Here is a 16,786-nt window from a genome sequence, read left to right as displayed (position 1 = left end):
GTCTGTTATTGGCAATGTTTATGTGATATTTTCCGTTGTATTCTTTTCTTATGTTTATATTTTCGTTACAGCGAAAGCCGTTGTGAAAGTGCAGCTCGTGGGTGTACCTAATAAAGTGTCCGCTATGAGTTACCTCCCTTCTATTATACGTGACATGCCGGAAACGTCTGCCTGATGCACGGAATCCAAAGGCGTGGATTCCCTGCACTTTTTTTTTTTTTTTTGTCTTCTCGGGGACAAAAAGACATTCGCCTTCCCTTCCACTGATCGTCGCTGCACACTGAACGGGGGAAAATGTCGTTTTAGCACATTTGCAAGATGTGCAGCCGGCTCGTTTCTAATTATAGCCAGTCTTATTTCTGCCTATTGCATTATGGATGCCCGTGGAAGGGGGTTCCGTCCAGATAGCGTGGGAACGTCTCCGTAGAGGCTGAATGCAACATCCCCTCTGCCTTGCACTGCATTCGGCGCGTCGTGGCCGCGGCGTGAGCGCACAACGCGAGGTCGGGATGTGGCGGATGTGAAAGCGGGGCGCGATGCGGGAGTACAAAGTGGTGGTCCTCGGCAGCGGCGGGGTAGGCAAGTCGGCCCTGACCGTGCAGTTCGTCACCGGAACGTTCATCGAAAAATATGACCCGACCATCGAAGACTTCTACCGGAAGGAGATCGAGGTGGACTCGTCCCCGTCGGTGCTGGAGATCCTCGACACGGCCGGCACCGAGCAGTTCGCCTCCATGCGGGACCTTTACATCAGGAACGGCCAAGGCTTCATCCTGGTCTACAGTCTGGTCAACCAGCAGAGCTTCCAGGACATCAAACCCATGAGGGACCAGATTATCAGGGTCAAGAGGTGAGTTTGCAATTTGCAGGGTGTGGATGGATGGACGGAGAGACAAAGAGAGAGACAGACAGACAGATAGGTAATATTCTACTGTAAACTAAGCAGCATCAGGCTAGCTCAGTGCTGTACTTGGATGGGAAGCTTGAAAAGAGAAAAAAAAATGGGAAGAAGATAAATTCATAAATACACAATGACATTTTGTGTTAAAAAAGCAGCTGCTGAGCCCTGCGGTTATGCACTCACACACATGACTAGCTCGGGATGTTCTTCTGATCACTTAGTTCAGACCGTTACTCAACAAATCCACTGAGCTCATCCCACAAGCACACAGCACAGTTGGGCCTTATCTTGGATGGCTTTCAGAAGATGACAAGACTGTAAAAAGTCCCTTTGAGACATCATGTGACTGACTTGGCCTTGTTATGCTCAACACTCACTGATCTATTATAAACAGTTTGGGATGAGGAATGTTTGATGAGCAATTCAAGAAAATACAATTTTTGGTACTTTTAGTGTCACTGCATGTTAATGGTTGTCTGTTAATATGTGCCCTGAGCTAGACTAGCAACGTTCCTATCAAGTCAAGTCAAAGTAATAAAAGGCCACGTTATCAGATGCCTCTGAAAGATCATCCTAAGGTGCTGTAAATTGTGTAGTGTTATAAAGCCTCCCCAATGGGCTCGGAAAACAGTTGAGCCAAGAATTTGTTCAATTCCTTAGATAGCAAATTCTCACATGTGGTCAATTTAGCCTTGGAGAGCATTTTAAGATGAGTGTTTTTTACATCAATACAAAGCAGTATATGTCCAGCTGTGTTGTGATGAGTAGCTCAACTAAAGATATTTTTGCACCATATTTGCAACTCATTTTGCTGAGAATCAAAATAACCGGGAATGTGCAATATGTGTGTGTGTGTGTGTGTGTGTGTGTGTGTGTGTGTGTGTGTGTGTGTGCGTGCGTGCGTGCGTGCGTGCGTGCGTGTGTGTGTGTGTGTGCACGTGTGTGTGTGTGTGTGTGCGTGCTGTGCACAAATGAGTCGTAATTCGACCACTCATTCGATTGGGCATGGGATAATGAATATCGATTTATAATTTTGCTCACTCGGATGAAATGGTGTGACATCACAGCAACTGCTGTTTTGTTGTTAGCGCTAGTCTGACAGTTTCGGACTAAGTGTACCCTGATACCATCAGTGACTCAGATAATAATATATTCAGAGTGGTTATTGTTACTGGTTATTGTTTTGGTCCAATTTTAGAGCCATCTGCTCGTATTGTTTTTTTGGTAGTTGGCAGGAAGTTAACCAGAGCGCTGGCTGCATCCGTATAAATAAAATAGCAGTTCCGGTAACGGCAAGTCTTATCGGAATCCGCAAAATTATAAATCGATAATCGATTATGCCATGTCTAATCGAACAAATGAACAAATTATGATATGTTTATCCAAGCCCACCAAGTGTGCATGTGGCATATGAATAGTACATACCCTAATTTCCCACAACTCTGCTTCTCAAGTGGCTTTTTACGCTGTAGGAGACGCATTCTTATATAATCATAACATCTGTCTGATTAGTCTATGCTTGTTGGAGGTTTTTTTCTTTCAAAATGCACTGCAGCTTGTAAAAGTCCATTTAAAATGAGAAGAATGGAGGGTTCAACAAAACAAGGTGGCCCTGCACACTCGGACTGAGATTCAGTACAAATGCTATGTGAACTTAAAAATTACAATCATGTCATTTTGATATTTAGTCGACATAATTATCTTAGCAATGCCTTGGAAAGTCATACACACACTTTATGATGAATTGCCAGTTTATTCTCATTTAAGACATGATTTACAGTAAAAACAATATCAAGTAAATGTATTTGTTTTTTATGCCCCAAATCCATTTTATGCTCAATTAACATGTCATTCAAGTACATAGTGCAAGTAAACAGTAAAGGTAAAGTGTCAAATAAAGCACATGGAGTCACCTTTTGAAGACAACTGGACAAATGGAGAGAAAACTGAAAGTTTTTGACACAGAGGGAAATTTATATCGGTAGTGTTGGTTCAGAGGTACAGGGTTCAATTCCGGCTCCGGCCTTCCTGTGTATGCTCGTGTTGGTATCCTCCAGGTACTCTGGTTTCCTCCCACATCCCAAAAACATGCTTGGTAGGCCAATTGCCCCTAGGTGTGAGTGTGTGCCCCCCCGCCTACTGCCCAAAGACTGCTGGGATAGGCTCCAGCATACCCGTGACCCTCATGAAGAACCATAACCGGTTCAGATAATGGATAAATGAGTGTTTATTGATTTGTGTTTGTATATGATACTGTCAGTCAGTTAGCAACAGAGACAGTGTTACACCGGGGGCCAGGGTGTGCAAAAGTGCCAGTTAAGCCCCACCAGCATTTTATTTCAAATCTGGGTTAGGCTCCAGCACACCCACAACCCTATAAGCAGTTCAGAAAATGGATGAATGGGTTCCAAAATAGGATCCGTCCATCCAGCCATCCATCTACTGCTTATCCGGGCGGGGTCAGGTCCCGGATACTGCAGCTTCAGCAGGGAAGCTCAACATTCCATCTCCCCATCTACTTCTTCCTGCTAGTCCGGAGGGATCACGAGGTTTTCCCAGGTCAGCAGAGAGATGTGTCACATTAATATATATATTTTTCTGTTTATTCAATTTTATTTTTGTCGTCGTCGTATTCAGATACATTTATTTAAGTCGAGTATACATCGACTTTAAAAATGCGCGTGTGAGTAAATTCAACAAAACGTTTTTTCAGTGCATTTTAGGACTGTTAAGATTAAACTGCAGGCGGATTTCTTCCTTGTCATGTGCGGGGCCTCACAAGGTCCCATGATGATGATGACTCTCTGGTGGAGTCTGATTTTACTGGAGGAAAAAAAAACAACAACAATGCTTTTCCGTTGGTGCAGACCATCCAACAAGCACCAGATGAATTTTACAGCAGACGAGGGGCTCAATTGGCCCCGTCGCAAAGAGTTAATAAGGCACCCTGTGCGAGTTGTGTTCGCGGGGCATCGACATCACGTTATGGACCCTTTAGGAGATCATCCTGCTGATCCAATTTTGTGCTGAGCCAGCCAACAACATGCGGTGAAGTTGCATGAACCCACTCACCAGAACTTAATGGAATTGAGTTGGGTTTGAAGCCAAAAAGACATCAGGCGTCCATTAGGGAGTCGTGTAAACTGGAATGCAGGGCTCTTATGTGGGGAAAGAATGTGTGCTGCACACATCTGCTCTCACACGAGCTTGCATGCTATTCCATGGCGCAGGTTGCAAAATAGAATTCTGACACTCTATGACTTCTAGCGTCATACTTTTTTCCCGACACACAATCGGATCATCTCGTTCAGCTTGTGCCGAATCGGTTGGGGGGGGGTGAAGCCGCTTCAAAGTTGCCTTTTCACGCTGCACTGATGCTGTGTCTAATAGCAGGAGGGGAGTGGGAACAGGGCGGAGACCAAAACAACGCATCTCAGGGGGATCCCCGGTGTGGCCTCAAAGAAGCATTTGGATCTCAGGCTTTTAGCATTGGCCAACAGCAAAAAAGCAAGTCATTAGAGTGATCAGCCTTTTGGAAAGCAAGCAATGAAGGGACATCAGTCAAGTGCATGCAGCCCACTAAACATGCTTCTCATATTATCTGTTGACCACCAATAATAAATAAATAAATAAATAATACATCCAGGTCTGCTGCACTGGTCCAATCTCTCTCTCTCTTTATTGCTAAGTAGCACAGAGAGCCAGAAGATTCATCGAGCACTTCTTCTAGAACTCACACACAACTTGTGATGTCGTGTGTTTTGTTTGTGTATTTGTTGTGTGGCACACACAGATTAGCTGCAGCTAATCAGCAGCAGATGCAGAATTCTGCATTCAAGCCCTTCATGCTGATTTGCTTGCTGCTGCTTGTGAAATCACAATTTTGCACAGCAGGTAGCTTTAATAAGGCTACATCTGCCCTGAAGATACAAGTGAAAGATCCCAATTTTTTTTTTTTTTTTGAAGTAAACATTGCTGTTCTTTGTGTTATGTTCCCGGCACAGCAACTCTCAGCGGTAATTAGCTCCAACAAAAATGTGACTCAGTATTTTAATGACAATGAAGCATGTTTGCAGCTTTATAGCCATTTTAACGACAAACATGAAGGTTGGTGGGCTACATGCTCCCTCTAAGGCACAGAGAAAGTTACATCTCAAGTAGAAATTGTCAAATGTTAAACACACTTTACATTTAATTGTTTTTTTTTAGTTACAGTGAAAAAATGCGCTTTTAACATGCAAAGCTAAAACAGTACCAAATAAAATGTATGATAGCTGGACTGAGACATATCAATAACCGCCGTTCAGATAGGGCAAGAACATGGGAAGTTAAATATATGACAACATTTAGAAATATCAATCGTTAAATAACCGATTATCAAAATCATTGACGATACAATACAATACAAAACAATTTTAATTATGTAGTGCATTTTACAACAAAAGGGCGGCTCACAGTTAGGAGGGTGCAGGTTTGATTCCACCTCCAGCCATTAAACATCAAATGCCACGTCTTACAGAGGTTCCGTTCCGTGAGTCTTACAATTCCGGTAGTTGAAATAATCAGAGATCGCCTTCACATGATGTTTTTCAACCAAAAAAAACCACTAACTGCATCAAAGTGGCACCTTCTGTATAATTGTGTAAGCGGACCAATTGACCGTCTGTGTATTCCTACTGGGGGCACCACGAGCATTCCAATGAAACGCCACACAGTAGACGACGAATCCCTGCGAGGCAGAGCAGTGACAGCGTGCAGCCCGGCATGGCAACAAGCAAGCTCTTCAGCCGCTACATCACTCCCCGTGTCTTTGTCGATATATTTAGAGTTTCTCCTGCGAGACTGTCAGCTTGCATTTGCCCACGTGGCTCTTGTCCTTGTTCACACCCTCAATGCACACACAGGTCGGATGACGAGCATGGCCGCTCTTCTTTCCTTTGTAAGGGATGCGGCTGCCATCCCTCTGGCATCTCACAAAAGCAAATGCAGGAAGCCACAAATCAGCATCCTATTGGTGGACACCACCTGGAGAAGAGTGTCAGTCAACCACCAGAAGAAAAAAAAAAAAAAAAAGACAAAGAATTGGTAAACGTGGTTTCTAAAAAGAATCAGTGAGGTGTAGTGAAGCACTTTCCATGCAGGGCATTGTGTGTTCATGGTTGGAAAGTGAGCATGAATGGTTTGGCTGGTTACTTTGTGTTCCCTGCCATTGACTGACCAGCACCAGTCACAAAGTGTGACAAGTGGATTTTAAGTGTGTTGTCATACTTCATCCCATCGGTATTTTGCCGAATGTCAGCCTTTATCAACCCAATAAAAATGGATCTTTGACGTCTATAGCCGTCAATGGCAGGGAATGAATTAAGAAACAGTTTTTACTTCAGTTAGTATTCCCGTTATCCATGACTTGCTCCAGGCTAGGGCTCCATCTATCGATGGCCCAGGGGGGAAGAGAGACACGTGTATTGTGCAAGAGCAATCGTTGGCAGATGCCTTTAGATGCGTCGCTTGCATGCCAAGCAAAGGCATTGTTACAGAGAGGTTTTCGTTCGTCGTGACAGTTCTCTAATGGGACCGCCCACAGATATTAGACACCCACGGAGGACTGGCATCCTCCTGGGAAACTGCTTTTGTGGCTTTCCTCTTGCTCCACTGTGCTTGGTTCTTGTGGTTTCAGCAACTGACAGTATGTAGGCCGACACTCGCCGCATCAACGGGTTTTTCTCGGAGGCATCGGGAAGGAAGTTCCTGTCGGAGTGTTTGTACCAAAAGATTACAGATGGCTTTGTCTTTTCTTTCCAGGTACCAGCAGGTGCCGGTTGTGCTGGTGGGGAATAAGGTGGACCTGGAAGACGAGAGGGAGGTGTCGCCCGGCGAGGGCCAGGCGCTAGCAGAAGACTGGGGCTGTCCCTTCATGGAGACCTCTGCCAAGAGCAAGACGATGGTGGACGAGCTTTTCACCGAGATCGTGCGGCAGATGGATTTTTGCCCACTGCCAGACCGCAGAGAGGCGTGCTGCCCCGCCTGCAGCGTACAGTAGCGGATCCCTAGACGTGGACAAATAAAATCATGATGAGAGAGTGAAGTTGGAGAGGACTCAAGAAAAAATGTCGCTGTTGCCATTTCTTATTTCCGTGTCAGTCACGCGCTTTGGCTGAGAGGCATGCTGGGAAATGTAGGAAAGCACCCGGTGAAGCAGACAATTGAGATGAAATCTAATCCCTTGGACACAGGGTGGATTTTTTTTTGAACTTCCACATCCATCAGCCCCCTCCTGGTAAACAGCCAATTTCAGGGGCTTTCCCAAAGGCGGCGCAGTGCCAAAAAAACACCTTAAAAGCCATCAACAAAGAGGATCGGTGCCCTAAATCATTTTGGGAAGCCAAGAAAAAGACAGCGGCAAATATACAACATCTGTCTTGTTTCCTTTCTCGAGGGTGTAAAGATCAAACGGCAGATTTCTACACCGATGTCAAACAGCACCACTGTGAAGGTGTCACCCCAGAGGTCGGCCCAGCAGTCGGCCCGCCTAACAACGAATGAATGAATAGATGAATGAATGTCCCGAGAATAAAAAGCTGCACCTCTTGAGGAGATATCCCAAACATGGATGATGTGTGCATGAAGTCATACTCTCACGCTGACCTCGAGTACAATCTCACCCAAAGAGACAATGTCAATCAATCATTATTGAAATGTGCAGACACTTGACACCTTACAGATGATACAAATGCCTTGTATGCCTAACATGGCAGTGACAGTGTGTCTTGAATTGCATTAGTTAGTGGATCTCATCAACACTTATTTTCAACTCAAACAAATAAATACCTACATCTTTATGCACCACTGTATCATGTTGTTTTGTGTTCCTTTTCTTTGTGCACTTTCATCCCAGGGCAACAACATGCATGTTAATCTGGGCACCACACACACTGATAATCTGGTTGAAGTGCAGCCCGAATCGACCTTAAAGTTAAAAAAAAAAAAAAAAAAGGCCACATTAACACGTCAGTGAAATATTTTCATTCGTGATAATCCTGGTGAGAGCAATTTCAGTCAGTCGTTGACAGTCATTAATGTTCAACCGATTCAATAACAAATGCTTATGGTCAGCAATAAATGAAATAGTCAATAAGCAAGCGATCTGAAGCGAGAGAGAAGATCTGAAGCGAAAGGAATCGCAAATTGATCATCTGACACTTTGCTCTGGTTCTTCTGCAACTACTCTTTGTTCTATATGCACTTCTGGACCGTGCTGCTTTCTCACATGGACCATGATGTGGTGGTTTGAGGGTAGGAATTTGTGATTGTTGATGGAGATATGGGACAAATCTTTCTTTATTTGCACTATCCTCAAACTTTTTCCAATAGAGATCCTGTCAAGGCAACAACGAAGAAAGGAGTGAGAACTGTTTGATCTATGTTCTTAATTAATTCAAGATTATCTCACATCACAACAAAACATGTTGACTTTTAGATTCATTTTTTAAAACAAAACAAAGACTGGTTGAAATTAATATGGAGCAGAAAATATCCGCATATTTTTCCATCTGGCTATTATTTACTTGGAACCACTCAGCTCCATCCAAACTCAAGATGTCTTCTAGTCTCATAGTGAAAACAGACCTTCTTCTGCCGAGAGGCTTTGTGATGTGGTTGATTTACATTTTGTTCCTGCAGATGATGTCCCTGATTTGCTGCTGTGATTAGTTCCAGTTCTTTCCTGCTGATTTTGGACCTCAAACTCCAGCATTCGTCAAATTCCATTCAATTGTCATTAATGAAGCTGGAGGACACGAGACACCACAGCAAAGATCATACATTTTGATGCAATCCATTTGGTAAAGGAACAACAACTCATTCGTGTCTTTTGGGGTAACACCGGGGTAAAAGTCAGTTTTAAAAAAAAAACATGACGTGGCTTGCTATTCCACATGTATGATGTGACATTGACGCATCCTGATTTTCCATCTGGACGTGGAGGTAGCGGTCGTTTACGTAAGCATAGAAGTCACAGGGCACAGCGACGCTTAGTGGACATAATTGTAACTGCGGTCTTGTGAGACAAACGGAACATAAGCTTCGGGATCTAGTTTCTTGCAGGACTCAATGTTGGTGCACAAGAACCTGGCATGGCGTCCTTCAATTTGAGGCTGACGGAATAGACGAATAGTCATCGAAAACTACTTCACGATGCTGATCAAGACTGCATGCCAGCGAATCCAACGCCGTAAGTTGCAAACTGCGAGCAATGACAAGTCGCTCTCATCTAAATTAATCAGTACTTGACAGAAAGACGTAAAAGCATACCAATGCACCCCAAGTAAATCCAACCTTCATCAAGGGTATTCTTACCATAAACAGCAATTATTAAAAAAATATTTTTCTATATCAGGTATGAGTAATTAAAGGTTCTCAGTTTACGTCTTTGTTCCGTCCCAATTTCAATAGTATATTAAAATTGGTGAGATGTCTTCTAATTGAAGTAAAATAATGATCTGTTTATTCCAGCACCTGTCATTTTTTGCATCTTCGCAGGTTTCAGGTCGACTGCCGCAGCAGCAGTGCGTGTCGAGGCTCTCAGCCACCGCAATGCAGTCTTCTCCAGAGAACAGGCCCGGCAGCGGGCTCTCTACCCCCGTGTGGAGAAGATCGAGGTTTCCATGCAGGGTCCGGGGGTGGATGGTACTCTGCTCGTCATGAACAGAGGAATGTCCACGCCGCTGAGCTGTGCCAGGCGTGAGTTAAAAGGACTGTTGTTCTCTTTTGCATGCGTTCCTCATCTACTAGACTGAAAAAAAAAACTCCGGTATGTCATGCAGACCTGACAGAGCATCACGTGACCAACTCTGCTTTGGCCCTTGTGGACGGGGAACCTTGGCCTCTCCACCAGCCGCTCGCTCACTCCTGCACCCTTACATTGCTCACATTCAAAGACAGCGACCCCACGTTGGTCAACCAGGTGAACTGTGGAAGTTATTTTTATTTCAAGGAGACATTATCTTGCCCAAATTGAGTCTATTTGCATGTGTATATGCCATTAGAACTCTTCACTGCTCTTAAAAATTAGCCACCCTAAGCCCTTTTCCCCCCATCGACAGGCATATTGGCGTTCCTGCGCGGCCCTTCTCGGTCAGGTGCTGGAGACGGCGTTCAAGGACCAATTGTCTGTGGAGTTGCTCTGCACACCAGAGGTTCCAGGTATGCTGCTTTAAACCCACTGCGGGGCGAAGTGTTTGAAAGGTCACGACTGTTATTTTTTAAGTGGCTCAAAACAAGAAAAAACCATTGGCGAACATTTGCAACTGTGAACATTGGCCGCTCAGTGGTTGTTAATATTTGAGCTCATCTGGATTTGTCCTGAAACTTGTTTCACTCATAAATTCCCCACAGTTACTTCAGGGGCTTTTCTTTGTGACTTTGTCCTGGACCCTCAGCTGGACTCTTGGGCTCCCAATGAGGTTTGATGCCTTTGCTGTATTCGCCGCTGCACTTTTGGAACTCTCGGGATCTCACTTGTCTGTGTTTGTGCTCTAGGAGTCATTTCGCTCTCTAACAAGAGGTGCTCAGCAGCTCATCTTGCAGGACCTTCCCTGGGAGCCTCTGGAGGTGGCCCCCTCTCTGGCATTCGAAGTCTTTTCACACAGCAGGTAAATGGATCACACGATGATGTAGCTGACTCTTGTTACTTCTGAGGTCAATTACACAGTTTGACGTTTATCTCCATTTCAGGTGTCAACAGGAAGAGGTAGAGCAGAGGGCAGCCCAGAATCCCAAAGGGACAGTGACGCTTTACAGGTGACATTGCATATGCATCAGAGCATGGTTGAATTTCCAGACCAAATTTTCTTCGTGCAGATTTGTATGAAACTACATCTACAGACAGGAACATTGGACGTATACTGTATAACTAGCCAGTCGTGTTAGCACGACTAAAAAAAAATAAAATCACAACTGTGTTTACACTCAGCACATGAAACAAATATTGAAGACTGAACAACAACAACACAAAATCATACTACGCTAAGTAAAGTCCATAAAACAATCAATGTTACATGTTGCGTGTGTGGAAATTAAAACAACTAAAAGTGCGAAACATAAAAATAAAAGACTTAGAAATTTAAAACAAAAGTGGAAATGAAAATAAATAGAAAAATAAATAAAATATGAATGGAAATATCAGTCAATATCATAAAACTGCACTATTTTCTGCCGCAGACAATGTTTACTCAAAATGCAGAACAAAATGTTATTCAAATGAAGGGCCGGTCCTAAATGTGTCAATGAAAAATGACAAGCTCAAGGTGACTCGGTCTGTCTCCCCTCTAGATGTGGGGACCATGTCCTTTTGAGCGGAGGCCCCCTAGTGGCCCGAACAGGCCTGTGCTTCCAGTACGAGGTGACTGCGCTCCACAGCCTGGGAGCAGGGCGCTGGGGCCTCCATCGGCGAGCACAGGGCCTCTCACTGCCTATGCAGCTGGAGGTAGGATGGATGCTACTTTTATTATTTTGAAAATGTAAAGAACACAAGGGAAAATTTGGAGTTGAGCAGATGGCTATGAATGAGATGTTGCTCTACTCAGATATGTTAACTGTCAAATGCGATTGCCAAGAATTGCGTGTCCACGTGAGCGCTCGTCACGTTGTCTCGTTCGCGCAGGCCCACCACACAGTCTGGAGGAAACTGAGGCAGCGGGCAAAGAAACTGGTGAGAACAAACATTCCCCGTTTCACACGCACATCCAACAGAGAAAACATCAAAGCAAAAGCAAAGCTGCCAACTCAAGGCAGGGACGTTACTTGCGAGGCAGCGCTCGGGTCTCCATGCTTGATGCTTGTCCAAATTAGCGCTTATTCTAAATCCAGCCAGGCCCTTTACCCTGGATGCCCCTCATCCCTCCAGATTTCACACTGTAGCCAGAGGTTAGGATTTAACGTCTTTTTTTTTTTTTTATGGCTTTTCATTTATGTTTCTGGCAAGAGCTGGGAAAGGACTCTCATCCTTTGCATGAAGGACAAACCGCCTGTTTCTGAAGTTAACATCAAACACACCAACGAAGGAGCCAGTAAAAAAAAAAAAGTATTTTTAAATCTCTCCAGACACTCCACGAAGTGCATCGCGACACGAGTCAATTCTGACTGAAGATGCATAAATCTTTGCTATTTAAATTAGGCTGAGTTAATTTTGGATGGAGCCATCTAGGCAGAATATATTCTGCTGCTGCTGCAGCCTTTCTGGCATTCCCTGTGCTTCACTGACTGAGTGTGCAGTGCAGGAAAAAGACTACTCATTAATAGGCACACTTGATTTGGCAGCCGATGACATACTATGCTCGGCGGCCTACATTTCCTTTTCACGGGGGCCACTGTTATTTGGGGAATTGAAACCGCGCTTTGTTAAAGACACGCGTATGGAGTTGGATGAACGTCAAAAGTAAATGATATGTGGATCAGTTCTTGGTGGAGTTCTGACACGCGACGGGATTAGCATGGAGAAGCGCCGCTCTGTTTTATGGCTTCGGAGGACGTCATTCCACCCGGCTTGCAATGTTAGCGCGTCCCTTTTGTCCCAGAGCATCACTCTCACAATCACTAGTGGAGCTATAAACTGAAGCCGCCTTGCTGAAAGATGCTATGCGATAGATGTCATTTCTTTTTCCAAGATGGGGATGAGAGTGTCTTAATAATCATTTTGTCTGTCCAAATACACAAATAAAAAAAGAATTGAGTCATACTTGACATCAACTCTTCACACTGGTTCAAATCATTCACTCTGGAGGGGAGGGATGGTTCTATTTCATGCAAACTGAGAGTACATCTTTTGTTACCAGCTAGCTAGCATGCCGCTAACTTGGGATCGGGCCGCACAGATGAATGTCAATGTCAGATATCAATTTCATTTGCATAACACTTGTTCATTCCAGTTGAATTGTTGATACGGAACATTGTCATTTTGTTTGAGTTCCACGTAAACCCGATGTCATACAATGGAAAGTCCATTACGTCACCTTTTGATAATTGCAATTGACAGTATATATTTATCGTATACAACTGTTTGAAGCAACCTGTTTTCGGTCTACAGGTGGAGGTGCAGCCGCCTCCGGAAGCAACTCCGCCCCCTGTTGTTGCTCCCGCTCCGCAATCAAGCGACCAGTAACATCTGAATTCTATGCGCACACACTCGCCATGTATTGTCTGAACAATAAAAATTGATAAAACAAAGTGCTGAATAAGCTCCACTTGTTTTCAATGAAATCAAATCAATGGGCTTGTTGTTGATCTGATGGCGTTGGAACTATTGGGAGTGTGTGTTCCGCACGTGTGCTTGAGTAATTTGCGGCAACAAACGCAGAGTGTTTGCAGCGAGATTGTCTTGTCGGCAGCTGTCGCGTACGTCACTTGTCAGACAGGCGGCTGTCGCCGCTGACACATGACGCACAACACTCCTGCTTTCTGTCAGCTTTGTACACTTTCACGTTTTAATAATGTATATGTCGAGTGGCAGTATGGAGGATCAACTCATTAGCTTTTCTGCCAAGAGTTTCATCAGAAAAAAAACCAACTTGTATCTATTTTTAATTTTTATCCCGTCGTCAATCCCCCCCCACACACACACACACACACGCACACCCCCAACGTTCTTGTAAAAGCAACATCTCAGGCAGTTTTATTATATCTGGCATCCGTGCGTGTCCGCAGAAAAAGTGATTAGATTGGTAGTCAAGGTTGTCGTGACCTCACAAAACACATTTCATAACTTAATACGCTGAATATGAAGGAGTCCACACAAGATTATATTTTTGCCAACGCTGATCCTACAGCTCATGACTGTGTGATTTGTTGTTTTAAAAGAAGGTTCAAGCCAAAAGAACAAAAAAAACTATAGTTCTCAGTTCACGATATGAAAGTGCACTTTGAGATTACAAATTTACTAGTTTGTGCAATTGCACAAGCATACGTCATCACACAACAAAACGTTTCTCGTTTTTTTATGCACGAGACATTTTTCCTTACATACACTATATTTGCTGTCGTTATGACAAATACGGCTGCTTACTCATAATTGAGACACGAGTTGTGGAGTTAATTTCTCTGAGGTCAGCCATGTGTGAGAGTGCAGGTGCTAGTGGACAACTGGCAAGTGAAGAAAATCTTCTGGCTTCATGTATGATTCCAAACTTTTCATCACTTCCCAAATCCCCTTTTGATATTTGAGCTTCATCGAAAGCAGCAGACAGCTGGAAGTCTTTGCTCAGGTTGCCACAACATTTTCAACTCCTGCATCATCTTTTTCACAATCTTATCAGCACAAAATTATCAGGGAGGGGGTTGGGCATGAAATGTCCACTTTGCAGCTGTTTCAAACCCTCATTCACCAACTCAATCAGTCCAACACATGCACGTGCCACACTGCAGCTCATACATGACTCACTAATGTTTTCTCTTATGCACTTGCTCCTTTGTCCTGTTCTCTATTGCGAGGCCAATCCAGCCAGTTGGTCAGATGGGAAGTAGTCGCCATGTTACTGTAACCCACTCATCCAGTCAACCTTGATGTAGTTCAATTTATCTGCCAGGCCTAAGATGATTTGTGATAGAATGACACCACATCAGGAGTGGGCAAGGGTAATAAAGAGAATATTGCACAGAGGCAGAAAGAGAGAGAGAGAAATAAATGCAAATACTGCAGTGACAACTGTAACTAATAAAAGAATGATAACATGAATCCAAAAAATATCCAACAACACCTCCACAGATAAACACACAAGTGTCTCAAAGACAAACCACAATTCCAAAGAAGTTAGGACATTGTATAAAATGTAAAAAAAAAAAAAAAAAGCGCCAATTCTCATACAAATATGTAACTCAAACTGCTCTGTATACAAAATCCCCCCCCCCCAACTGAAAACATGCACAGGTTAAAAAGAATGAATCAGTGATCCAAGTGAGGAAACACCAACATAAGGAGCAAACAGACCGCAGCCCCAGGACACCGATACCGAGCCAAAGGGCAGGACCATGACCACTCAACAACAATAAAATCCTCTTTAAAAATTGTAAAACCACAGAAAAGAAAATCTGGGAAGACTACAATGATTTAAATATAATACCTAAAACTACAAAAAAAAGCAGCATAAAGATGAAATACACTATAAATACACCATAAAAAGAAAGATAAAAAACAAATAAATGAATGAATAGATAAACAAATAAAGAAATAGTTGAATGCACAATTCAAAAATGTGGGTCTCAAACCTGCTTTTAAAAACAAAACGTAGTCAGACTCCAAGATAGCAAGAAGGTGTCATTTAATGTGAGCTTCACTTGATTGCTTTCAGCTATTTCTTCACCTTAGCAAAACAACAACAAGTCTGCAACACTAGACTACTATAATAAATGTTATTTTTATCCTTGGTTGCAGAAATGTTGTGTATTCATCCCAATTTCTTTTTCTCTAGGGTCCCAAATAAGAGATGCACCATCTATATAGCTAAATCGCTCCTTTCTAGAGCTTCATGATTATGTTCTCATTTTTATATTGCTTCTCATAAGTATGCAATATACTAATGTAAACTTTAATGCCATTAAAATATGTACAATGCAACACACACACACACACACACACACACACACTTATTCAGTGTGTTCTACTGTCACCATTACTACGTGCCTATGCTCTGACTGCGCTTGCATGCAAACTTTATTGTTTAAAGATGATGTAATATTGTATTGGTGCAAGTTAACTGTCTTTGTTTGTCCTGCCCTTTTTTGTCACCATTGCTGGAGATGATTGAATCCACATGCTGAGGACAATCTGGTGTGTCTGGCTTGTTTATGCCCGTTACTCATGTTGCCGATTCCACTGGTCCTATGCTCACTCCTGTCCTGTTCTCCCACTTGATGTACCGTGCACATGACCTCTCGTACTCTGTTGGATTTTCCTCAGGGAGTTTGTCGTCCTTATTCATCATTGTTTGTATACTTTTTAAATAATAATCATTAAAAACGGTTTGCATGATTGTCAAGAATTATGAGGGCAAGCCAAAGGCTCAAAAATGGTACTAGCCAGCACCTTTACTTCTTTCTTGTAGATCTGGAAAAACATGAAGATTGCAAATGTATTTATGGGAATAATTTTGACACAAATCTCTCCCCACGCATTGACTTTGGCTCAGACTTGCTTTAAGCCTCAGGATCCTCAAGTAGTGATCTTTTCTGCTCCGTGAAATTTTGGAAAACCGGTGGCTCCCGAGTCCTCATGGTTTGCTTTGGTGCTCTCAACCTGCTTCTATTCAACTGTCTCAACACCAACATCTGCCTCGTTTTCGTTCATCATTATGGCACTGAATAGAACATGATGCCTTTTTTCCCCATTTTAAACTATACACAAAAATAAATGGGAAAAACATGTCAGCCACCTGGCCTATAAATAACAGGGCTACTGTTATTTTTTTTTTTTATTAATAGTAAAATAAAATAAATAATAAATAAAATAAATAATTAAAAAAATAAATAGAATAAATTAGAATAAAATACAATATAATAGGCTACTGTTGCGGACTTGCTTGCTGTTTGTAACCCCCATAGGACGGGATCATTCGAAACTGAGTTAATATCCAAATAATTTGCACCATATCGGCATAAGACTCCGAGAGAAATGATTTTTGATGTTGTTTAAATCATTGGTTCGATTTAACAAGAATGCCTGATTCATATTAATGTGGCCATGCCCAGTTTATGCTTTGTCCACTTGGCATTGCAGTGCGCGTCTTGGACACGGCGTTGCGCTCTCGCCTCTGCTCGCGTTCAGTAAGCGCCACCCCACCCCGCCCCACCCCATCCCCGCCACCTCCATCCTCATCTCCACCTTAAACGATAGACGAG

The 16,786-nt window shown here is 43.2% G+C and overlaps 2 protein-coding genes across 2 annotated transcripts; both read left to right on the top strand.

Annotated features, from left to right (window-relative positions):
* Positions 1-197: 197 nt before the first annotated feature.
* LOC147062662 (ras-related protein Rap-2a-like) lies at positions 198-7,837 on the top strand. Its single transcript, XM_085910844.1, has 2 exons — positions 198-850; positions 6,704-7,837. Exons 1-2 carry the CDS (start codon positions 537-539, stop codon positions 6,939-6,941), a joined length of 552 nt encoding a protein of 183 aa, XP_085766970.1. The 5' UTR covers positions 198-536; the 3' UTR covers positions 6,942-7,837.
* A 1,150-nt stretch (positions 7,838-8,987) lies between these two features.
* mrpl39 (mitochondrial ribosomal protein L39) lies at positions 8,988-13,123 on the top strand. Its single transcript, XM_085910831.1, has 10 exons — positions 8,988-9,131; positions 9,440-9,640; positions 9,724-9,863; positions 10,003-10,102; positions 10,295-10,362; positions 10,439-10,551; positions 10,634-10,699; positions 11,231-11,384; positions 11,562-11,609; positions 12,984-13,123. Exons 1-10 carry the CDS (start codon positions 9,095-9,097, stop codon positions 13,056-13,058), a joined length of 1,002 nt encoding a protein of 333 aa, XP_085766957.1. The 5' UTR covers positions 8,988-9,094; the 3' UTR covers positions 13,059-13,123.
* Positions 13,124-16,786: the final 3,663 nt, after the last annotated feature.

This window comes from Syngnathus leptorhynchus, chromosome 1 (assembly GCF_054491065.1).
Source record: "Syngnathus leptorhynchus isolate UIUO chromosome 1, UIUO_Slep, whole genome shotgun sequence".
Taxonomy (NCBI): Eukaryota; Metazoa; Chordata; class Actinopteri; order Syngnathiformes; family Syngnathidae; genus Syngnathus; species Syngnathus leptorhynchus.
Note: the sequence above shows the minus strand (reverse complement) of the source record. Positions and strands in the feature narration are given on the sequence as shown.